A 24,163-nucleotide genomic window follows, 5' to 3' on the forward strand; every position below is an offset into this window, starting at 1 on the left:
CTGTGCCAGTCCTATAACCAATAACTAGCAACAATAGATCAGACTGTATCTCAAAATAAAGATTCTATTTTCATAGTATCAGGAACCTAATGTTAAAATTTTACACAAGCCCATAAATTTCTATTGCATTAATGGCAGTTACTCTTGGAAATCCTCTGTGTATTGATGGGAGAAAGGAGTCCAGAGTGACCAGTTAGAAACCTGGTGTTTCAATCAGTAACAGATGTCTGATTAATATGCCAGAGGCAAATGATTCACTAAATCCAGCTGTAAAAGCAGATGGTGTATTTTATTTCCAGGGGTCAAACAGAATGGGAGTGCTTCTGCAGCACTCCCAACCCTTGCCTAAGAAGCAAGTGATGAGACCAGGAAATCAATCAAAGGTCTTTCATGTGGTAATATAGAACAACTAATCTCAGGGCCATCAGTTTATGAGATCTAACAAGGTCACCACATAAAGTGTAATATGTTGCCATATATCAGTGATGCCATCAGTCCAGTTATACATCTCTAGTTACAAAACCTATTCTGGATTCAAAACAATTCCATTTAGCATGGTAGTTGGCACCAAATCTCCTGACTTTTGTACTAATTTTTACCTTTTTACTGTGTTTGTTTTAAAAAAGCTGCCTTATTCACTATTGGCTTTGCAGGTAGAGCAAAGCATGTGTTTTAACTGGTAGCCTGCAGCTATCCTCTGAAGCCACTAACAATACTTAAGGATCATACCGGTATAGAAAAAATTAGAAGTCACAATATTTCTAATCTTATAATGAATTATAAACCTCTTGGGGGAGGGACCATCTTGTCATTAAATGTATGTATAGCACCTAGCACAGTGAGGCTCTGCTCCTTGACTAGAGCCTCTAGATACTCCTATTATTAAAATAAATAATAAAAATAATAGATAATTTCTGGAAGGATTCTGTTTGTCGTGACATCATAGTTCAGACTGCAGCACTCTTTTCCTAACCCCTATTTTAAAAGCCTTTTCACATGATAAAGAAAACTCCCTAGGCCAAAAATACTTAGTCTGAGGCCGGAGGAGAATCTTTCTAAATAATTTAAAGGAAAACAATCCAAATTTCGAGTCACAGGTAATGTACATTTCATTTAGTAAAGTCTTTTGCTAAATTGACTAACATTCCTTTCTGAATTCATAACCCAAAAATTACTTGATCTTAGAACTTCAGACTTCTCATGCCCTTATCCTTCCTAAAAGACTTAAGGACATAAGCTACTTCTGAACAAAACTTATCTACACTTAACACTAACTTACAGTTTTTAGAGGAAACTGACTGGAGAAGCTCCAGTAACTAGACCAGCAAGTATGCCAGCAACTAGTTCTCCACCAGTGAGTCTTCAGGAAACTGGAAATAGAATGATGTCCACAGGGTCCCAAAAAAGAGTCATAACTTTAGGCTACCTAGTAATAGTTAAAAAATGAAAGTTTTCCAAGGGCCTAGCTAGACACACACCACCACTCAACCTCGCATTTTCTTTCTCCTCACTTCTGCAGGGGGGAGTGGGCAATGGAATTGCACTTTACATGTTCAGCCCATACTGTGCTCTCAAAGCCCCTAATGGTACTATAAATCAAAGTGACCCCTTAAAACAGCACAGAGGGGAAAAAACTATTCAGAAGTACATAGACAACTAATTATTAAACTGATCCTCATTCTGATTATATTAAGAAACCTTACCTGGTCTTTCCACTTTAATAACTTCTGCTCCTAGGTCTCCTAAATTCATTGTTGCAAAGGGTCCTGCAAGTACCCTGCAATATTAAAAAGCAGTGGGTTTTCGTAGTTGTTCTGCCAAAGCATTTGAATCTCAGAAAACTATTCTGAACTATAAACAACAAACACAAACCTTGTTAGATCAAGAATTTTCACACCTTCGAGCGGCTTCACATTATTAGCACCTGGTAAGAAAGAGAAAACAGTATTTTACGTGTGAGCCTCTTTTTTTAAGGAGACTAATGTTTCTCTGTGGAAGTCTGAAATATCTGCTGTATCACACTCTGCCTTGTTACCCACATTGCATAAAATAGGGATAACAGCAACTTCAGATTATAAAATCAGTTAATGTTTGTAAAGCATGATATAAATTATTGGTATCGTAGAGCCTATTTTAAACCCCTTAGAATACAGTATATTGTTTTGTTCGTTATTTTTAAATGTGCTTGTTACATACATAGACATTAAGGTGATAACCAGCAGCCTGTAGAAAGATCCAATAAACTCCTAGCAGTCAGTGTCAAAAAGATATATGAATTAAAACTAATGGATAACAGACTGACATGAAGTAACAACTCCCCAGCTTCAGAGTGGTTTGACCTATGCTGACAATCAAAAGTAGGGTCAGCACTTACACACAAAAATTGCGTCTTCACATTTTAAAAGGCACTTGAAAACTGAATCAGATGAGCATAAACCAAGAAAATATTTGTTCTGTCTGATAGCACTCATGATGGTAAATATATGCTCAAGAAATCTATCCACATATATTTTTCCTTCCTTCTCCCCCCTTCCCTCCCAACCATAACCATCGCTGAAAACTATATGAAGGATATTAAACCCCAAGTGGAGGTAACAGACTTGCAGTCTAAGTCACAGGTGTCCACAGATCTCCTGGGTGATCCTGGGCATGTCACTTAACCCCTCTGTAAAATGGGGAATAATAATATTTCACTACCTCATAGGGAGGTTGTGAGGTACATTAATTAATATCTGTGAGATGTTCAGATACTACAGTGATAAATGCCATAGCAATTTCAATAAATAAATAAAAAATAAAATCAGACCTCTGCTAAAACTAGACAGGTTACACAGCATTAGCCAGGAGGAACTCATCTTTACTCATGTAATTGTTCAAACAAGGGGAAAAGACATAAAGCATAAAGAAAAAGTGTATTGTAAGACTGTCTCACTTTCTCTCTAGCCATCAGTTACCAAGTATGCACACAGAGTACTAGGATGGATTGGGAATTTAAGGCCCCTGCTCAAATATTTTAATTCACCACACTGCATTCAATGAAAAAATAGTGTCCTCTCCTGTTCTTCAATTGTAAAACATTTTCCCCAATTACAAATTTCTGCAGAAGGATTTGGGTGGTTTGTTTTGTGGTTGTTGCTGTTGTTGTTGCCATGAGAAAGTGCAATATGCAGACTAGTAAGCATTTAAAAAAAAATCTGTCTAAATATTTGCCTCATAGTTGTTTTGCACATCATAAACCGTCCACAGGAAGTAAGGTACATATGTTTAGTACTGTTGTATTTCACTGTAAATACTGGAGAAGTTGAAAAATAGTTTACTAGTAATTATGCTGGATATCAATATAAAATACTTGGTGGTACAACCTCAATAAAGCCACCCATAGCTTGATGACACTTCATCAGCCCTCCATCCGTAAACTCACTTAGGCCCCAGATGAGCAAAGAATTTAACCATATGCTTAACTTTAAGCAAGTAAGTTGTCCTATTTAGTTCATTAAGACTGACTGCTCTCATGCTTAATGGTAAGCATATGTTTAAGTGTGTTTTAAGTGCTGAATCAGGGCATTACAGGAGAACACAACTTTATAAGAACATCTGCAGATGACGAAAGGTCTGCCTTTCTCCAGCCCAACTCCCCTTTTCTTTTCATCCTCTCCAAAACTCGCAATCTCTTCACTATTCCACAGACCGTATAGAGCCTGATTCTCTCCCTTTCTCATACATACACTACCACAGGAACAGTAGTTTCCCAATTAAAGGCACTTCCAGCCTCAAAAAGTCCTGCAGCTGTGGTTGACAGGCCTTTAGGAGCCCCTCAGACTCTCTAAGGGAAGTCTCCAAAGTATTTAGATTTCACCTGTAAAATATGCATTTACACAAAGCCATAATTAACAAGAGGATGAGTCTCCATTATTTTCATATAATTCATATTATAGTATTAACTAGGAACCCCAATCAAGGACCATGGCCCCACTGGAGTAGGGGGCAGCATAGGAGAAAGTGCAGAGGTGTTTCTGGGAGAAGCGGTCTGTTGGGTAATAGATACAGGAAGTTGAATAGGGGTGTTGTCCCACTGACAAAGAAATAGAGGCAAAGGGAAGGTCCGTAGAAGGTAGATCAAAAGCTTGGTTCAGAAAGTTTCAGAAGCAATGCCAGCAAGTGAAACTACTCTTGCCTAATCATCTATGAATTTACATGAAGCCTCAGGTTTCAGAGTAGCAGCCGTGTTAGTCTGTATTCGCAAAAAGGAGTTCTTGTGACACCTTAGAGACTAACCAATTTATTTGAGCATAAGCTTTCATGAGCTACAGCTCACTTCATTGAATGCATAAAAGTGGAAAATGCAGTGAGGATGTGTTTATACACACAGATCATGAAAAAATGGGTGTTTATCACTTCAAAAGGTTTTCTCTCGCCCACCCCACTCTCCTGCTGGTAATAGCTTATCTAAAGTGATCACTCTCCTTACAATGTGTATGATAATCAAGGTGGGCCATTTCCAGCACAAATCCAGGGTTTAACAAGAACGTCTGAGGAAGCGGGGGGGGGGGGGGGGGGGGGTAGGAAAAAACAAGGGGAAATAGGTTACCTTGCATAATGACTTAGCCACTCCCAGTCTCTATTCAAGCCTAAGTTAATTGTATCCAAATTTCAAATGAATTCCAATTCAGCAGTCTCTCATTGGAGTCTGGTTTTGAAGTTTTTCTGTTGTAATATCGCAACTTTCATGTCTGTAATCGCGTGACCAGAGAGATTGAAGTGTTCTCCGACTGATTTATGAATGTTATAATTCTTGACATCTGATTTGTGTCCATTTATTCTTTTACGTAGAGACTGTCCAGTTTGACCAATGTACATGGCAGAGGGGCATTGCTGGCACATGATGGCATATATCACATTGGTAGATGTGCCGGTGAACGAGCCTCTGATAGTGTGGCTGATTTGATTAGGCCCTGTGATGGTGTCCCCTGAATAGATATGTGGGCACAACTGGCAACGGGCTTTGTTGCAAGGATAGGTTCCTCGGTTAGTGGTTCTGTTGTGTGGTATGTAGTTGCTCGTGAGTATTTGCTTCAGGTTGGGAGGCTGTCTGTAAGCAAGGACTGGCCTGTCTCCCAAGATTTGTGAGAGTGATGGGTCGTCCTTCAGGATAGGTTGTAGATCCTTAATAATGCGTTGGAGGGGTTTTAGTTGGGGGCTGAAGGTGATGGCTAGTGGCGTTCTGTTATTTCCTTTGTTCCTTTGTCCTGTAGTAGGTGACTTCTGGGTACTCTTCTGGCTCTGTCAATCTGTTTCTTCACTTCAGCAGGTAGGTATTGTAGTTGTAAGAATGCTTGATAGAGATCTTGTAGGTGTTTGTCTCTGTCTGAGGGGTTGGAGCAAATGCGGTTGTATTGTAGAGCTTGGCTGTAGACAATGGATCATGTGGTGTGGTCTGGGTGAAAAATGGAGGCATGTAGGTAGAAATAGTGGTCAGTAGGTTTCCGGTATAGGATGGTGTTTATGTGACCATCGCTTATTAGCACTGTAGTGTCCAGGAAGTGGATCTCTTGTGTGGACTGGTCCAAGCTGAGGTTGATGGTGGGATGGAAATTGTTGAAATCATGGTGGAATTCCTCAAGGGCTTCTTTTCCATGGGTCCAGATGATGAAGATGTCATCAGTATAGCGCAAGTAGAGTAGGAGTATTAGGGGACGAGAGCTGAGGAAGCGTTGTTCTAAGTCAGCCATAAATATGTTGGCATACTGTGGGGCCATGCGGGTACCCATAGCAGTGCCGCTGATTTGAAGGTATACATTGTCTCCAAATGTGAAACAGTTATGGGTGAGGACAAAGTCACAAAGTTCAGCCACCAGGTGAGCCGTGACATTATCGGGGATAGTGTTCCTGACGGCTTGTAGTCCATCTTTGTGTGGAATGTTGGTGTAGAGGGCTTCTACATCCATAGTAGCCAGGATGGTATATTCAGGAAGATCACCGATGGATTGTAGTTTCCTTAGGAAGTCAGTGGTGTCTCGAAGGTAGCTGGGAGTGCTGGTAGCATAGGGCCTGAGGAGGGAGTCTACATAGCCAGATAATCCTGCTGTCAGGGTGCCAATGCCTGAGATGATGGGGCGCCCAGGATTTCCAGATTTATGGATCTTGGGTAGTAGATAGAATATCCCGGGTCGGGGTTCCAGGGGTGTGTCTGTGCGGATTTGATCTTGTGCTTTTTCTGGGAGTTTCTTGAACAAATGCTGTAGTTTCTTTTGGTAACTCTCAATGGGATCAGAGGGTAATGGCTTGTAGAAAGTGGTGTTGGAGAGCTGCCGAGCAGCCTCTTGTTCATATTCCAACCCATTCATCATGACAACAGCACCTCCTTTGTCAGCCTTTTTGATTATGATGTCAGAGTTGTTTCTGAGGCTGTGGATGGCATTGTGTTCTGCACGGCTGAGGTTGTGGGGCAAGTGATGCTGCTTTTCCACAATTTCAGCCCGTGCACGTCGGCAGAAGCACTCTATGTAGAAGTCCAGTCTGCTGTCTCGGCCTTCAGGAGGAGTCCACCTAGAATCCTTCTTTTTGTAGTGTTGGTAGGAAGGTCTCTGTGGATTAGTATGTTGTTCAGAGGAGTGTTGGAAATATTCCTTGAGGCGGAGACGTCGAAAATAGGATTCTAGGTCACCACAGAACTGTATCATGTTCGTGGGGGTGGAGGGGAAGAAGGAGAGGCCCCGAGAAAGGATAGCTTCTTCTGCTGGGCTAAGAGTATAGTTGGATAGATTAACAATATTGCTGGGTGGGTTGAGGGAACCATTGCTGTGGCCCCTTGTGCCATGTAGTAGTTTAGAAAGTTTAGTGTCCTTTTTCTTTTGTAGAGAAGCAAAGTGTGTGTTGTAAATGGCTTGTCTAGTTTTAGTAAAGTCCAGCCACGAGGAAGTTTGTGTGGAAGGTTGGTTTTTTATGAGAGTATCCAGTTTTGAGAGCTCATCCTTAATCTTTCCCTGTTTGCTGTACAGGATATTGACCAGGTGGTTCTGCAGTTTCTTTGCGAGCGTGTGGCACAAGCTGTCAGCATAGTCTGTGTGGTATGTAGATTGTAATGGATTTTTTACCTTCAGTCCTTTTGGTACGATGTCCATCTGTTTGCATTTGGAGAGGAAGATGATGTCTGTTTGTATCTGTACAAGTTTTTTCATGCAGTTGATGGATTTCCACTCCATATGGCTAAATGCAGTGCCTTGCATAATGACAGGTTTCAGAGTAGCAGCCGTGTTAGTCTGCCCTATTACGTGGGGCACAAGGGGAAATTCGGCCACGAGTTCCTGGAGTTCGAGTTCTGGCCAGACAGTGAGGTTCTGGGGCCCGCGGGGGAGGGGGTCAAAGCGCATTGGCTTCCTGGCGAAGGGGGTGGGGGGTGGCACATGGCTGCAGGGCTCGGAAGGGCCGGGAGGGGGAGAGAAAACCTTTTGAAGTGATAATCACCCATTTTTTCATGATCTGTGTGTATAAAAACATCCCCACTGCATTTTCCACTTTTATGCATCTGATGAAGTGAGCTGTAGCTCACGAAAGCTTATGCTCAAATAAATTGGTTAGTCTCTAAGGTGCCACAAGTACTCCTTTTCTTTTCATGAAGCCTCAGTTTTGCTTTCTGATAGTAAGCCAACGAGCTGCAGACTGATTTTACATGATAGGCGCGATCCATGCCCACTTGATCACCAGAGAAATAACAGTTCTAATACACTAGTCATGTGAACACTGCAAAACCATTCCCCGAGTCCTACTATCCCAGTATCATCCCCCATCTTCATCCTCTCCTGTGCCAGTTATTGATTTCTTAAGTAAACCAAACAGTGCCAAGTTCACTTTTTATTGAATTAATCCTACAGCTCAACTACTACAAGAATTCCTCTCTCTCAGATATAAAGCTATACCATACTTGCAGACTGTTTATTCCTATAATAAAGTGGACAAACATATCAACCTCCATTACAAGTAGCTCTTATTGAGAAAAAAACAAACAGGCACACTCAAACTTTGTAGACTCTGATGGCGTTTTAAACTGAAGTCTCCCGCACATTACACAGGCAGGATCATGTCAGGTGTGTTAGCTTATCTTATTACAACATTAACAAAAACAAACCCAGAAGTTATTTCATAGTAGAACAGATTTGTACTACTTTTAATCCTGAAGATCTTAGGGTTTTCTTTTACATTTTAAAACAGGGGCGGATATAGGAGAAAGGGGACAAAATGAAGCATTCTGTGGGCTTGATTCTTCTCTCACATCACTTTTACACCAGTGCTGCTCCACTGTCTTCAATTAAGTTACTTCTGATTTCTATCTGGGCAAGTGAGGAGAATCAAGCCCTCCTCCCCACCAAATTGCAAAGTGGATATCCTCTCATTCATGCAGACTGCCTCCAGTGTCCAGATTCACTCCTTGTGTAAGTAGATGTAGCGTCAATGCGCCCACTTGCACCAGCAATCAAGTTGGATGAATAGTGAAAATATAAGCTACTGCTGCGGAGTGATCATTCTAGTTCAGCTGCTTATATTTGCATTTGGTATTTGAAACAGATTGGGAAATGAGCAAATCAATTCCACTTATTAAATGGCCACCAGAAGTTAGGGTTTTTGTTTGTTTTTTTTATTAAAGATAAAAATAGAGCTTGCAGGAAAGGAGAGAGTGAATCCACTAGGAAATCCCCAAACAGTGAAAAGTTAAATAATAGGAAGCTCACAAAATGGGTTATTTGCCCATAAAATGCAAACAAACAAACAGCTTTAATATCTGAACTAGAAAGTGCAACACATTCTCTATATATTGCTGTTAGTAGTCTGATAATTAGTTCTTCTTGGGCTCCAGACCCTCCCAAGATTCTCTCTTTATTTTTTGCAACCTGCACACATTCATTGACCACTCTGCAAAGTCTGCATTATAATCAGAACCTTTTGAGTTCTTCCTCAACCACTGTGGAAAATTATACCCCTAACTCCAGATGTACATTTTCATTTAGAAAAAATAAATCATTTGCAGTCAAGACAGTTATGGGATTGGTAATGCTGCAGCAAGAGTGTAAAGTCCAATTTCAGATAAACAATAAAAAACAAAATAAATTTCCTTAAAATGCTAGGGGACAAAGAAAACTATCTAAAAATCTATGTGAATTCAGTCTGCTATAGTTGCAAGATGTTATTGTTAGTGTCATATATTCATGTCCTGCATGGACATTAAAATATTCCATCATATTTTTCCCTAAGAGCAGAAGTTTCCCTTGGTATCTGCAGCCCTAGAGGTAGTTGCATTTCAGTGTTTGTGTGTATGGCGCTCTCAGAACCTTTGAGGACATGAAAGATTTTATTATAGCACATCACACGTATAGCATAATTCTCAACCAAGCACATATCTATGTCGGATTGTCCCTTATCAGCCTGCTCTGTAAAAGCTTGTGTTTTTCTAAACTAAGACCGCTGGAGCAGGAAACATGTTGATCGTTTGGGAAAGGTCTCTCACCTAATTACATAAATAACAGTATGAAGAGACGCTTGCTCTGAGATACTTTTAAGTAAAACTTCTCCTGGACTTTGATTCCTTTCCACAGCCCTGCGCACGTGTTACATGCTACACACGACCCATGGTGTCTATGCCAGATAAAACAAGTGGTTTATTAAATTAAGAGTTTAAAAGAAGTGGCTACCTGGCTGGAGAGAGCTTCCCTGCACCCCTCTGCTGCTGCTAGGTGAGGAGAGGCTTCGCAGAGGGCTGGGGCAGAGGGGAGAGGCAGAGCAGCCACTGCTACTAGGGAGTGTGAGGTACAGACTCCTCCTGCGCCTGACACAGGAGCAACTCCTCCTTCCCAGCACAGCGCTCAGCATTGCTGCGGCTGCCAGCCCGAGCCGGGACAATCAGACGCCTCGAAGGCACGATGGGCTAGGTACTGAGGTGCAGGACAGGCTCGCTGCGACCGCTGTCAGAGCCGCAGGCACCCGAGGAAGAGGACTGGAGGAGGAGCGTCACTGTCCAATTTGACTCGGCCCCTCCCCACCTCCGCGTGTGTGAAAAAGGTCCCAGTCCTGTGTACTGCGCGGTCGCAGTGCTACACCGCTTCCTGCCTACCCCTTCCCCACGGAAATTCTCCCACCCTTTTGCACTGCGCAAGCGTAGTTCTCACTGTCTCTCCCATTTTTTTTCTCGGAGAGTGAAAATGTTCCCAGCTTTGCGTACTACGCAGGCGCGACGCTAAATGTCTCCTGGTCCCGTCTCTGTGAATGCAAGCATAATCCCACCATTCCTCGTGGTAGTGGGAAGTTCAGGAGAGGGAGGATAGGGTTTAACCCTCTGGGGAAAACCCTCACCCTCAGTCATGGTCAGGGAGTTCTCAGACTTAGTTGCACTGTGGTTTATGGCTTTACTCTTCTAGAAAAATGGGGACTTAGGTGGCTTTCTAGTACATTTTTATCCCAGAGGCGAAATTTGTGCTTTGTATTGCCCCTCTGCTAAATCAGCCTGAGCACTGCTGCTTCATATAAACCCAGAGTGCATAAATTTTGCCCCTGTGAAGTTTTATTCTGCCTGGTTGAGCAAATAGTTAGGGAGAATCCCTCTTGTACTAATTTACTTTGTGTAAAACTAGAGTTGGCATATTCATCCTATGCATTTGTAAAGCATCCAACATGAGGTTACCAGAGCATCCTTTAAAATATATAGCTCACAAATGTATTCTACTTTTCCCCCAGTAAGGAAGGAAATTCTTTACTGGCCTAGAAACTGATGATCATCCTCTGGGATATGTTGCCAGAGGATGATAAGAGGAGAGTTTCACTAGTTGCATTTAATCAGCCTGAATAAAGAGATACATCTTATTTTTTTCCAGAGAAAGTTTACCAAGTTTCAACTCTAGCATACCTTCGTTGAGCAACTTTCAGAGCTTCTTGTACAGCAGAGGTGGGCAAACTATGGCCCGCAGGACCATCCTGCCCAGCCCCTGAGCTCCTGGTCAGGAAGGCTAGCCCCTGGCCCCTCCACTGCTATTCCCTCTCCCCGGCAGCCTCGGTGCACCGCGCTGCCAGCACTCTGGGCAGCGGGGCTGCACGCTCATGCAGGGCAGCATGGCAGTGAGTCTGGCTCTGGCCAGGCGGGGTGGCTCCAGACATGCTACTCTGAGCGGCATGGTAAAGGGGCCAGGACCTGGGGGTTGGATATGGGGTAGGGGGTTCTGGGGGGTAGTCAGGGGACAGGGGGCAGTTGGTTAGGACAGAGGTTATGGGGGAGGCAGGGGGGGAACGGGGGATTGGATAGGGGGTGGGATCCTGAGGGGCGGTGGGGGGGGTCCCAGGAGGGGACAATCAGGGGACAAGGAGCAGAGGGGTTGGATGGGTGGAGGGTTCTGATGGGGGCAGTCAGGGGTTGGGAAGTGGGAGGGGTCAGATAGAGGGTGGGGGTCAGGCCATTGGGGAAGCACAGCCTTCCCTACCTAGCCCTCCATACAGTTTCACACCCTGATGTGGCCCTCGGGCCAAAAAGTTTGCCCACCCCCGTTGTACAGGGTGGGAAACAAAGTTTGTTACTGTTATTTGTACTTTTATATGTTTGAGAGGCATTCAGGTACTACAGTGATTAAACCATATACCTTGGTAGACACAGAAATAGGTAAGTAAACCTATCACAGAACATATCTGCTGCTGATTCTCACAAATATTTTGTTGGAAATCAACAATTTGCGCTATTGTGGGGGAAATGAAGCAACAAAGCATTAGTTTAATACAATCTCAACTAGACTGTAAAGTTAGGACCTCTTTCACGTAGAGCACTGCCATAAAAATAAAGGGAAGGGTAACCACCTTTTTGTCCCCAGTGCTATAAAATCCCTCCTGGCCAGAGGCAAAACCCTTTCACCTGTAAAGGGTTAAGAAGCTAAGATAACCTCGCTGGCACCTGACCAAAATGACCAATGAGGAGACAAGATACTTTCAAAGCTGGAGGGTGAAAACAAAGGGTCTGTCTGATGCTTTTGCTGGGAACAGATCAGGAATGCAGTCTCAGAAACTCCATTTACTTAGTAAGTAATCTAGCTAGAAATGCGTTAGATTTCCTTTTGTTTAATGGCTGGTAAAATACACTGTGCTGAATGGAATGTATAGTCCTGTTTTTGTCTCTTTTTGTAACTTAAGATTTTGCCTAGAGGGATTCTCTATGTTTTGAATCTGATTACCCTGTAAGGTATTTACCATCCTAATTTTACAGAGGTGATTCTTTTATCTTTTCTTTCATTAAAATTCTTCTTTTAAGAACCTGATTGGTTTTTTCATTGTTCTTAAGATCCAAGGGTTTGGGTGTGTTCACCTGTACAAATTGGTGAGGATTTTTATCAAGCCTTCCCCAGGAAAGGGGGTGTAAGGCTTGGGGGGGATATTTTTGGGGAAGACATCTCCAAGCGGGCTCTTTCCCCGTTCTTTGTTTAACACGCTTGGTGGTTGCAGCATAGGGTTCAAAGACAAGGCAAAGTTTGTACCTTCGGGAAGTTTTTAACCTAAGCTGGTAAGAGTAAGCTTAGGGAGTCTTTCATCCAGGTCCCCACATCTGTACCCTAGAGTTCAGAGTGGGGGAAAAAATCATGACAAGCACAGTTTAAACTTCTTTGAGATAAACAGGTTATCTGTTACTTTTGTTTGGTTTGAAATGGTTTTCCGCAAGGTTGGTTTATAAAATGCAGCAATTGATGGCTTACATTTGTAATTTCTTTTTGCTTAGCTCTTTTAAAAATGCAAAAGATTAAATTAACTTCAACATTATTATCTATCATTTATGTGTTAAAATTTGTAAAGTTATAGGCACTCATGCTGAAGCAGAAATGGGGCTATGCATTGGTCCACTCACACAGAGCACAGCATTGAGGCCCAAGTTCTCAAAGCAATGCTAGGGTCTTGGAAGGTTTATATAAAGGGGCTACGCTTCTCCATTAATTTAACCTACATTAAAGAGCCACCATAACACTGAAATGAAGTTATGTCTTGGATGGAGGTTAGACTAGATGACCCTTGCAGACGTGGTCCTGGCTAATCCTATGATTCTATGACATAGTTAAGCTGACCTAACCCCGAGTGTAAACCACAGTAGCTCAACAGAAGAATTCTTTGACCTAGCTACCCACTCTCCAGGGGGTGGATTGCCTACACAGATGGGAAAACTCTCCCTTCAGTATAACTAGTGTCTACACGGAAGGGCTTCAGCACTGCAGCTGTAGCATTTCAAGTGTACACAAACCCTGAATCTGCAGAGCCTGAAACAATAACTCTGATGTGGGAGCAGCCCCATTCAACTCAGTGTGGTAGTTCACACCTCAGATTCCCAGTGATAATTTAAATGTCAGTGTTGTTAACTATTTCACTATCAAAGCATGTCTGAAAGGACAAGGAAAAATACTAGGGAGATTTGGTTGTACTGGGAAGACTATCACATTAAAAACAACAAGCTGATCTATGCAGCCAAAAGGCCAGAGAGCAGGGTACCTGAGCCCCAGCAGGAGAAAGTAATCCTGAAGAGCCGGGGGCATTGAACTTCCATCAAGTGGAACCCAGCCTGAAGAAACCCACTAGGGCAGATGGGATCTTATTTTGAACCAGGTTTCAGAGTAGCAGCCGTGTTAGTCTGTATTCACAAAAAGAAAAGGAGTACTTGTGGCACCTTAGAGACTAACCAATTTATTTGAGCATTAGTCTGTAAGGTGCCACAAGTACTCCTTTTCTTATTTTGAACCCGGGATTAAAGTAGATTGAAGCAGGAGCGGGTAAGCTCTCAGTGCGCCAGCCAAGGAGAAGCCGGAGCAGTGATGCCTACCCAAGTCAGAGAGCTCTCCTTCTGGTCCTTTTTTCTTCCTAAATCTGTCCAAAACAGGGGTTGATCTAAGTGCCTCTGCTGTTGACATGGATTCGAACTGATAAAACACAGCTGTTTTGGGTGTGTCGGGTAGGCCCAGCCCGGGAGGCTGCGTCAGCCACAGGGCACCGTCTGCTTTGGGGATGGGACTTCACCGTCCATGCGGAGCCAGCTGGGAGAACACGAGGCCTTCTCCTACGAGGAGAGCTTCACCTTCGGCGTCTTCAGCCAAACCTTGGCCACCCTGCTGCGGGGCACGGCTGGGTGCATCTCCGCGCTGGCGGCGGCTGCCGCCTCCCCCGGGACCCCAGTGCCCAGACTGCCCGGAAAGCTAGCGCGGTGCACTCTGTCCCCCGCTTCCTTTCTGCCTCCCCGGAACCTCCGAACCCGGAACCTCCTGGCCGCGGCGCAGGGCGCGTCGGGCCCCATCGAGCCGCGTCGCAGCGAGCCGCGCGCGCACGCACGCAGTCGCCGTGTCTCTCTCCGGCGGTTAGGAGGGGCCGTTGCGCACTTTTCGTTCGTTTCCCGGCTGGGGGCTCTGAGGCCGCAGCGGGAGCCGGAGCCATGCACCGACAGAGCTTCCGCCCCCCCACACCCCCGTGCCCGGGCGGGGGGCCCTGGGGCGGCGGCGGCTTTCGGAGCCCTCCCTCCGGCGGGGGCCCTATGCCGCCCTCCCCGCGGGGCTACGGGAGCCCCCACCACACGCCGCCCTACGGCCACCGGCCCTACTCGCCCCGAGGCCACCACTTCCACGGCGGCGGCGGCGGGCGGTTCGGGAGCCCGTCCCCGGGGGGTCAGAGCCCGCGCAGGCCGCACAGTGCCAGCCCCAGGTACTCGGCTCCCTACGGCAGCATGTCCCCGGCCGCGGCCCAGCAGCGTCCGCCGCACCATCCGCAGCAATACAAGTCCTCGCCGCGGGGCTCCCAGAGATACTACCAGGTATGGGCGGGGGAGCTGCCCTGGCCATCGGGTGGGGCTGCTGTGTGCCTCGGTGCGTGGGCGCCGTGCGCGTGTGGGAAGGAGATTAATGGCTGGTTGAAACACGCAGCAGCCCCACCCCACCCCCCAACTTCCACCCCGCTTCTTAGGTTCCCTCACCAGATCCCAGGAAAGAGGGACTAGTGTAAAACAGAGTGAATCCACCCCCACCCTGTACTAGAGGGCGGAGAGAGACTGATTCACACAGCCAGCGCTTTCCACATTTTCTGAAAGGGAGTGAAACTGACGCAAAGCAGAATCCCCTTCCAGGCCCTTTGGGGCTGGGGAAGAGACAAGGACCCCAGGAATGTTCTCCCCCCCCCCCGTCCTGGCATTTGAGGGGGTGGGATAAGAAAGCACCATGCAAGCTCATCCCTCTCCTTCCTTATGTTACCTTTTCCCCCGGTCTCTCTATTTTACTAAGCTGTTTTTAGTTTGTTTTTTTAAGAGCTGAGATGAATTTGAACGTTTGTAACTTTGGCCGGGACCTCTTACTTGAGGAGTTGACATAACTGGGAGATGGGTACAGTCAAGCATGGGATGCTGTTAAAATGACTAAAAAAAATTGTTTTCAAACAGAGTTGAAAATATTTCCTAGTTACAAAAGGAAGTTTAAAAAGAGAAGTGAAATACTGTTTAAATAATGCTTTGTGGTTTTAAACTTCCAATTTTAAAGTGATGAATCACTATGCTAATCTCTGAATTGTAGTTAGTTTCTGTGTGGGGCTAATAGTTAAAGTAACACCTGTGCGGGTGAAATATTTCTTAGCTAGCAATGTCATAATTTTTGTAGTTCATAACATAAACTTTGTCATTTTTAAAAAAAAAAAAAGGGGGGGGGGGGAGGTACAGAACTAACTTTACCAGAATGCACACGCACTATAGAAATGCCATGGTCATAGTCCCAATAGCTGATATGTGTAGGTGTAGAGAACGCTCCGCCAAACATTGATTTACTACTTTTTTTTTTTTAACAACATAATCAGGTAGAAAGTAAACAGTGTTAAAGCCACACAAAATACGGTTCCCAGTAACTACTGAAATTAGTATTGGTTTTCAGCTCAGTTGGAAAACCTTTTTCTATTCCTACTAAAAGTTCCTGATAAGCTGTGAATGGGTCTTCATGCTAAATCACTCTGGTTTTGCCTTCTCGGAGTGGTTATTGGCATGGGACTGTGCTTACAGCATTGGACACTATGGATAGTTTGTTGAATTTCTGTAAAATTGTTCATCAGGTTATTTTGTTTACAATGTATTCTTTGTGGGAGTAAATGAATAGAATGTAGGAATTTGTAGTGGAGGAAGGGATTGAAATCTAACATGACTAAAAGGTATGGAGGGGACAGTTAACAACTGTTCTTAAACTTCATGCTGGTAGATACTAAAAATATTTAGAAAAGTAACTACATGTAACTGTTCTTTAAGTTGCACAAGTACAGAGATCTAAATAGACATGGGAAAGAAGTTATATTGTGGCAAAGTGTAACTACCCATGACTAACCAATTGAGCATGAGCTTTCGTGAGCTACAGCTCACATCACGAAAGCTCATGCTCAAATAAATTGGTTAGTCTCTAAGGTGCCACAAGTACTCCTTTTCTTTTTGCGAATACAGTCTGATACCCATGACTGTGTCCCTACAACTTAGTCTCTAATAGATTAGACCCCGGCGTTCAGGAAAGAGCTATTTCATAATGACCCCTGGGAAGAAAATGATGAGTACTGAGCAACTTGATTCCATTGTCTGTTCAAAAGTTTGTGTTACCATTGGAGAGAATAATATTCTCTCTCTCTCCCCTGTAAACCCATCATTGCTGATAGAGACACATCAAAACCTCTAAAGCTTGTTATACTACTGATACCCTCAAGTTTAGGGACCTAGAAAAAACATCTAAAAACATTTGTCTGGAAACAGAACTTAGAAAAGGCAATTCTTATTAACCGTATTGGTTAGATTTTTTTACTTAACACCAAATATTTGCACTTTTCAAGCACTAAAAATGAGGATAGTTGAATTTGCACCCTCAGTTACCATAATCTTTTTTTAAAAAGGACAAAAAAGCTTAAAGGGAAATAGTATTAAGTATAGATTTGTTATAATTATATTTTCAAAACAGTTTGAATAAATGCCGGTCCTTCTCTAATAATAGGACTTTCTCTTTACTTAGCTTTCACTTAGTTTTCTGCCATAAGTATTTCTATTTCCACTATCACCTTGTTATGCTAACTTGATTCTCTGTTTAGACATACACCCGACCCTTGCTAGAATGCGGAATTTGGGATCCATGCGCCATAGTACGTTAACGCGGGGACCACACTAAAAGGAATTGCAATTAAAGTAATTAAATTTGGGGTCCCTTGCCACAACCGTGTTATGTACGCATTCACGCTATATAGATGTGCATTCTAGCGAGGGTCCGGTGTAGTAGTCACTAGTAAGACTTTTTAATACAAAGGCTCTATCTCCATCAGGGAACTGTCCCATTGCTGACAGGGGTGGTAACCCTGATTCCCCCATCAGTGGAGGCTGGAAAAATGTGGAGATGGGACAAAAAATTTCAGTATTATTACAGGAAGTGCATAATCTGGTAAAACGGTATCATATCATGCTTTCTATAAAGGGTTGAAAATCCTTGGCTCCTCTGAGCTGGCAGCTAAACCTTTTCAGCATTAACTGAGAGGAAATAGGGAAGGGAAGTGACTACTGCTATCTTTCTAGGCATTATTACCACATTTAAAATCATGGCATTAAACCGTGTCAGCTAGAGACAGTTTTCCTGTGTAGACAGAGCTGTAGGTTTTCTATTCAAAGGAGGATTGATGTGAGAATAGCTTCACTATATCATTAAGAGAAGTGTTCTGAAATTTGTCTCCCTTCCCCACACTCTCTCAGTAATACAATAAAGAATTAACACTTATTTGTGTTTGGAGATGCTTGTCATGGTTAATATTTTAAGATATGAACTTCTAAATACATAGGGAGTTATTTCAGAATAGTGATTTGTGATTAACAATGTGTGGAAGTTCCTCTTCCAGAATGAGTGCTTTATTTCACATTAGCTTACTTCAAAACGGGGTTCTTATTCCAAAACAACGTCAACACATGGAGTTAACTATTCCTGCCTAACTCCTTCTAACTTCACGCCCCACCTTGTTCCAGATTGAGTTTCACATCTAGATGAGCCTGTCAGAATTTTAAATACACTTCTCCAATGCAATCATCCCTTCAAACTATTTACTACAAATCCAAAGTCAGAGTTTTTGAGTTTGGATAAAGTAATTGTCTTCTGAATGCTGAGAATTATAAGCAGAATGTTACAAAAAGAATAAAGACTTTCTGGGTGTGGTGGTTGGGAGCAGTGTTATAACCACTAAATTAGATTACAACATTTTAGAGAAGTGAAGCATCTCTTTGATCAGTCTTCTGACGTCTAGCAGACACAGCTTTGCTTTTTAATATGCATGCTTAAATGAGTGTCTCTTAATGCCAGTCTTTGTTGCAAGTTTTTATTGGCTTGGTCCAGGGAATACTTGTAAATCTACTAATGTCTCATGGAAGGCTTTGTGAAATATAATTAACAGCTGTTCTTTTGTTTATATATTCTTATTATTCTTATGACATGGGTACACTGATATGAAAATTGTGGCATCACTGTTATTCTACTTCTCTGCTGGTAGTCATTCTTCTGTTTGTGAGATCCTAGTCATAGCCACATAATTTAGTTGTGATGACATGTAGAAATAAGGAGTGGGGTGAAAAAAATCAGATGTTCTTCAAGGTGGGTTCTGCATATTCCCATTTGTGGGATGTACCTCCAGTGCCATCAAACTTCAGGTGCCCTGTGGAAAAAATTACCTATTGTGGCCACCCCTTTGCAGCAACAGATTTTTAGAATTGAGATTTGGAGAGGATGGATGGTCCCCAACATCCTCCGTTCTTCCTCCTCTGTGGCTACGTGTAGGGACATCTCTGTATGGAAGGAAAACTTGTTGCTGTCTGTTATCTTTAGATACATAATTTCTGTGCCATTGTTTAGACCATCCCTAAGCAGTTTGTCGGGTTCCAAGTTTTTCCTGCCAAATTTGAGAGTTTAAAATCTTATCTGTTGCTCTGTGAAGGGCCTAGATATACACAAAAGGAAACTAACCTTACAGAGGAAAGCGTGAAATTAATAATACCCATGCTGTGAGATTCACAAAGTAAAATCTTTGTTATAGTTCTCTTAATTTATGTACTTGCAACAGTAGTCAGTGAGAATAATTAAGTTGGTGTCCCTTCAATGTAAATTGTCTGTGCTTTGACAAAATTCAAGTCTCAAAAGCACCAACAGACAAATAATTAGTCCATTGTAAACAGTTTGCGCTGCATTTAATTAACAGATTTATGTAGTAACAATACCCACATTTGGTTATCTAAAGAAGGGAATCTTTTATGTTGAACTTGAAAAACAACTGGTTTAACCCAAATACCATATTCTTTACTGTAAGTGTTTTGGGTCAACTGTGTCTTTGTCTGCTTTGTACAGCACAGATTAAACCCTCAGCCCTTAAATACTTTGTGGTGTCTAGATTTTGCTGTTTGGAAATGGTTCTTTGTAAACTCTTTCCGACCTTTAATCTATTCTTAGTTTTGTTGCCTAGCTTTTAAATTAGACCTGTTTCAGAGCTATATAGTCTATTTAAAAATAGTCTCAGTTGTTTCTTTCTGCAGTTACATACCAGTATGAAGTGAACATTTACTTTAGACAAGCTTACTCTTGTATAATGGTACATCACTGTTCCCAAGAAAATATTGTGATGAACCTTGAGATACAAACTAAACTCCTGTGAGGAAGATACTCTATGGCAGTGGTAATTATCACTAGCAGATGGAATTTGAAAGGTCTGCTACATTAGAGGAAAACTTTTTTCGTTTTAATTAGTCTATTAAATGTTTCTTTACCTGATGGTTTTCTTCCAAAGGGATCACCCAGGACATCTACTCCATTTGGTACAGCGCATGGCAGAGGGAAAAGAGTGTCTAATGATGTGGAAAACTATTACAGACCTTCAATGCTTGAGGACCCATGGGCTGGCCTAGAGCCAGTTTCTGTTACAGACATAAACCAACAATACAGCAGTGAGCAAACAACATATACTGGTAAAAAAGGGAGGTATTTCAGTTAACATTTCTAAAAGCCAAATAACTCCATCTGTCAGGAAAACTTTGGGACAAAATCTTTACACCTACACAAAATGAACAGTAATCAAGACCCTAGCTAATGCTTTTATTTGTACAAATGTCCACCCTTTTATCTGACTTCTTTTTACTGCATTGGATATTTTTATGTATGGGGGAGGGAAAAGTAGTGGAGAGTAATATACATTTCTGGCTATATGGAAGTGCCTACCAGCTTTGAAGAACAAAGTGTTCTTTAATCACCAGCGATTGATTTGTGTCTGTTAAAACAGGTTTCCATATATTTACCTCTTCCATGCCAGATTGTTAACCTAACTTTTATTGTTAACTCCTTTAGGAAGTGGTATTTTTTTATGTTTCAACGTTTTTAGAATGAAGTGTGGAAATACAAAAAACAAAACCCTCTGTAAATCCTTGGTTTGTAATGTAAAAAAATTATTTTAGGACTTTTTTGTTAAGGTGTACTTGGCAAAGAAGTAATTAGTGAAATTAGTCATATTCTGTAAATATAATGCTTGTATTCTGTGGTTAAACTTTGATTTTGTGCACAATTTTTTGTTTGTTCTAGTGTAAAATAAGTGAAACATGAGTTTTAGCCATCTCAGGAAACAAATGTATTGTATTTGGAAAGTTTAATTTGTTAAACCAGCTCTTGAATGATAAACGTCTGTAATCATGTTTGGGTTGGGTTTTGGGGGTTTTTTTGTTTTGTTTTGTTGTTTTGGTTGCATTTTAAAGGATTCCTATTTGGAAACAAAATAAGAAATTTATGGATTATAGCAAACATATGTCTTCTGGCAAGTAAAGATTAACCTGCACATAAACATTGGATAATTAAATGAATGCAAAGATGTCGTCTTGCTCTAATTTTTAGAATAGTGTAGATCTGGTGATGAATCAAACTCCGTTTGTATGATTAGATAATTGAGTTCAGTACATACCATAACACTTCACTCTTAAATTGTCCATTAGCATTTGGACTTGGATAAAGAAACTAGATTAACATCTCTGCTTACAAGAGCCTTTTTACCATTTTTTGTCACCTGATGGGTAATGTGTCATAAGTTATATGAAAGCTTTGTTTAGGGCTTATCTACACATGGAGTTATCCCTGTGTGGATGCTCTTATTTCCAGAACAAATAGGGAATAAAACCATGTTTAGACAAGCCCTTACTATGACCTTGTTATGCTTGCAGTAATGTCTAAAAACTGTCAAAACACCTGAGATGTTATGGTTGGAAATATCAATATTTGACCTTAGTTATGATGGATTTTAAATATAGATTATGGGTGAGAGCTTACTAAAGTAAAGAAAGCCTGAGGTCAATTTTAAATTGTGATACTAAGTTTGGGTGCTTCATAACATTTCAGAAAAATGACTTTGGTAGTTGTAAGATTCACATACTCTGATTTTTAGGTGTGTGCACGCACTGCATCCATGGATGTCTGCTTAGGACACTACTCAATACATCTTGCTAAGTTGTAGCTCTCAAATAATCGGAGTTTTGCTTGTGTGAGGAATGTGAAATAGCCCTTAAATGTTTGCAGAATTCTTCCATACTGTCTACTTAATGTCAAGAATACTTAAACCCTCAGTCCAGAATCAAAATTGGTTTTGGTTAACCAGCTTATTGGTGATGTATCATTAGACTGTCCTTGTTTTTATCCACAGTGCATACCAGCAGTACTGAGATGACTTAAAAATAAACCGTGGAAAGTTTTATAGAACTAAAAACAGTTAAACGTACTCATCGTGAAACGTGAAATATTAAGCTTTGCTTTTTTTATTTGACTGGGGCAGTAAAGCTCAAACAAAAAGGTTATGGGGTGCTTTACTGAGTCAGTTTTCTTTTACTGTTCCATACTTAATTCAGTGCAGTTTCTTTTTAATAACATGCTTTATGCTCTTGGGAAACAGATTTGGTAGTATCTGATACTCTTCAGAGAGTCAAATTATAAATGTTCCCAGTTACAGATATGAGAAGAAACTGGGTTTGGGAAGGGAAAGGATTCGTAACAGAAGACACTGTAAGAGGTGGGACTTGGTTACAATAGCCCTACATCAGCTGCCATTGTACTGTGTAAAGATGCATTTCTTTCACTTTGGCTTTACAGTTCAGCCCAGCTCCCTCTGGATTTGGGTCTCAGACTTCAGAGAAGGTAGATGCTGTTCCAGAAAAAGAAATTTTCAGGAAAATATCTTCAAGTTTTGTTAAACTAATACAGGCCTTTAACAGTGCCATCTATTATGCTGCTGCTCCTGTGCATTTCAGCATTTGGCTGATATTTATGATAAAGTACATCAAACTGCCAGACTCCAATAACTCAGCCAAGAATTAGCAAGGAATACAAATGTAAACATAATCTTTTGCTAAACTATTCAAACTCTATCACGCTCTTAAAATGTGAATAGTTTGGTCTTACTCTACAATAAACTGATCAGTGTTTCAAAATGTCATTATTAAATAGCTGTGACTAAAATGCATGAATTCTTGTTCGTAACTGTAAACATAATATACTTAAAGCCAGTTTTAAGCTTTGACTTATTTTCTGTAGCTTGAAAACACTTGTTTCACCACAGATTTTGCTGTTTTTCCATGCGGCAAACATTCTCCACCTGCTTCTAATGGAGCTGGAACATGTGACTTCCTTATTTGTTTATGAAGCTTGTGCATGATATCAGAATGGCTCTGAGAATAGTAGTTGATAGGGGAAGCCCAGGTGCATCGTCTCTTCGTGAGCGCTGTAAAAATGGCGCCTGTGTTTTGTTGAGGAGTGGGCTCTTCCTTTAAGGAAAAAATGAGGATATGGGGAATGTTTGTTCCCTAGCAGACTTCAGACATTTTAAGGTAAGTTATGTTTAGGTCTGTTTTGTTTTATGTTGAATTGATAAATTAATTATCTACCCTGCTGTGTTTGCTTTCAGTCCTTTGTTCATGGAGCTTTGCTGTTAACTCAGTTTTTCAAGTTTTGCATAACTCCAGAGTAGTGCAATTGCTTTTGACAAGCTCTGAAGCAAATATCTAATCAGACACATTGATATTCACTATTTTAACTCATTAAAGTTAAATTGTTATTGCTCTCACTAGCATATGGTACAGATCAGTGTTCCCTCTAATTTTTCCCACCCATGTGCGGAATGAATTTAGTTATGTGCACCAATATGGAGATGATGTGTGGCACATCACATTCATTTTGGTGCACATAACAAAATTTATGGGGCGGGGGTGGGGCTGAGGGCTGGGACAGAGGGTGGAGGTGCAAGGGGTGAGGGCTCTGGCTGGGGGCGCTGGCTCTGCGGGGGGTGGGGATGAAGGGTTTGGGGTACAGGAGGGTGCTCTGGGCTATGGTGGGAAGAGAGGACTCCCCCAGCACTCTCCCCGCAGCAGCACCTGGGCTGGGGAGAGAGGCACCTATCCCCACCCTAGGAGCTCTGGGGGTGCAGGATAGGTGCCCCAGCCCCAGCAGACCCGGGCAGCGCCTGGGTCCAAGCCACAGGGTGAGTTGGGAAAGGGGTGCCCCTCCTGCTGCATGTTGGTGGCTAGATGGGTTCCCTAAGCGCCTGCGCGGCACTAAATAGGCAACCGTGCAGCTGACAGGGAATTTAGGTACAGATCCCCAGCTGATTTATCACCTCCATTGAATGGAGTTATGACAACTTACATCAACTGAGGATCTGTCTCAAAGGGTGTTTATTACTTAGCTATTGTGAAAGTAATTCAGGTTTTGATTTTGTGAATAGTTTTTTGGGTTTTTTTTAGGATATTCTTCACTTGTCATTATTTTGGGTTACATTTTATTAATAAACTTGTTAAAGTAGAACCCAAAATGTTAAGCAATTTGCAGTGTTGAATTCATTTCATGTTCATTGTGGGATCATCAGAAAGAGTCTATTAATTTACTCTTCTCTCTGTCAAAGTTACTGTTTAACCATGGGTGAGTAATGAAATATATTAACTATACGATATAAGACGGTGGGCAACCTGTGGCCAGGGACACGCTGGCCACCCCTTCCCGCAGCTCCCATTGGCCAGGAACAGCAAACCACGGCCACTGGGAGCTGCGGGCGGCAGTGCAAATGCAAACAAACTGTCTGGTGGCCTGCCAGCAGATTACCTTGACGGGCCACAGGTTCCCCGCCACTG

General features: G+C 42.2%; 2 protein-coding genes across 6 annotated transcripts in view; one reads left to right on the top strand and one right to left on the bottom strand.

The window, feature by feature from the left end:
• Window positions 1–14,234, bottom strand: part of SUGCT (succinyl-CoA:glutarate-CoA transferase) — a 479,841-nt gene extending 465,607 nt beyond the window's left edge. For 4 of the 5 annotated variants that reach the window (XM_077811002.1, XM_077811003.1, XM_077811005.1 and 1 more), the window contains exons 1-3: window positions 9,684–9,993; window positions 1,873–1,924; window positions 1,704–1,777 (exon numbers count right to left, since the gene is read on the bottom strand). In XM_077811002.1, the coding sequence (XP_077667128.1) occupies window positions 1,704–1,777; window positions 1,873–1,924; window positions 9,684–9,861 (304 nt within the window). In that variant the 5' untranslated portion in view covers window positions 9,862–9,993. Of the gene's footprint in view, window positions 1–1,703; window positions 1,778–1,872; window positions 1,925–9,683; window positions 9,994–13,822 lie in introns of those variants that run through there. The other variant, XM_077811004.1, reaches the window with a different exon arrangement.
• Window positions 14,235–14,275: 41 nt separating this feature from the next.
• MPLKIP (M-phase specific PLK1 interacting protein) lies at window positions 14,276–20,868 on the top strand. Its single transcript, XM_077811007.1, has 2 exons — window positions 14,276–14,800; window positions 19,801–20,868. Exons 1-2 carry the CDS (start codon window positions 14,426–14,428, stop codon window positions 20,002–20,004), a joined length of 579 nt encoding a protein of 192 aa, XP_077667133.1. The 5' UTR covers window positions 14,276–14,425; the 3' UTR covers window positions 20,005–20,868.
• The last annotated feature ends 3,295 nt before the right edge of the window (window positions 20,869–24,163 follow it).

This window comes from Eretmochelys imbricata, chromosome 2, assembly GCF_965152235.1.
Source record: "Eretmochelys imbricata isolate rEreImb1 chromosome 2, rEreImb1.hap1, whole genome shotgun sequence".
NCBI classification, from domain to species: Eukaryota; Metazoa; Chordata; order Testudines; family Cheloniidae; genus Eretmochelys; species Eretmochelys imbricata.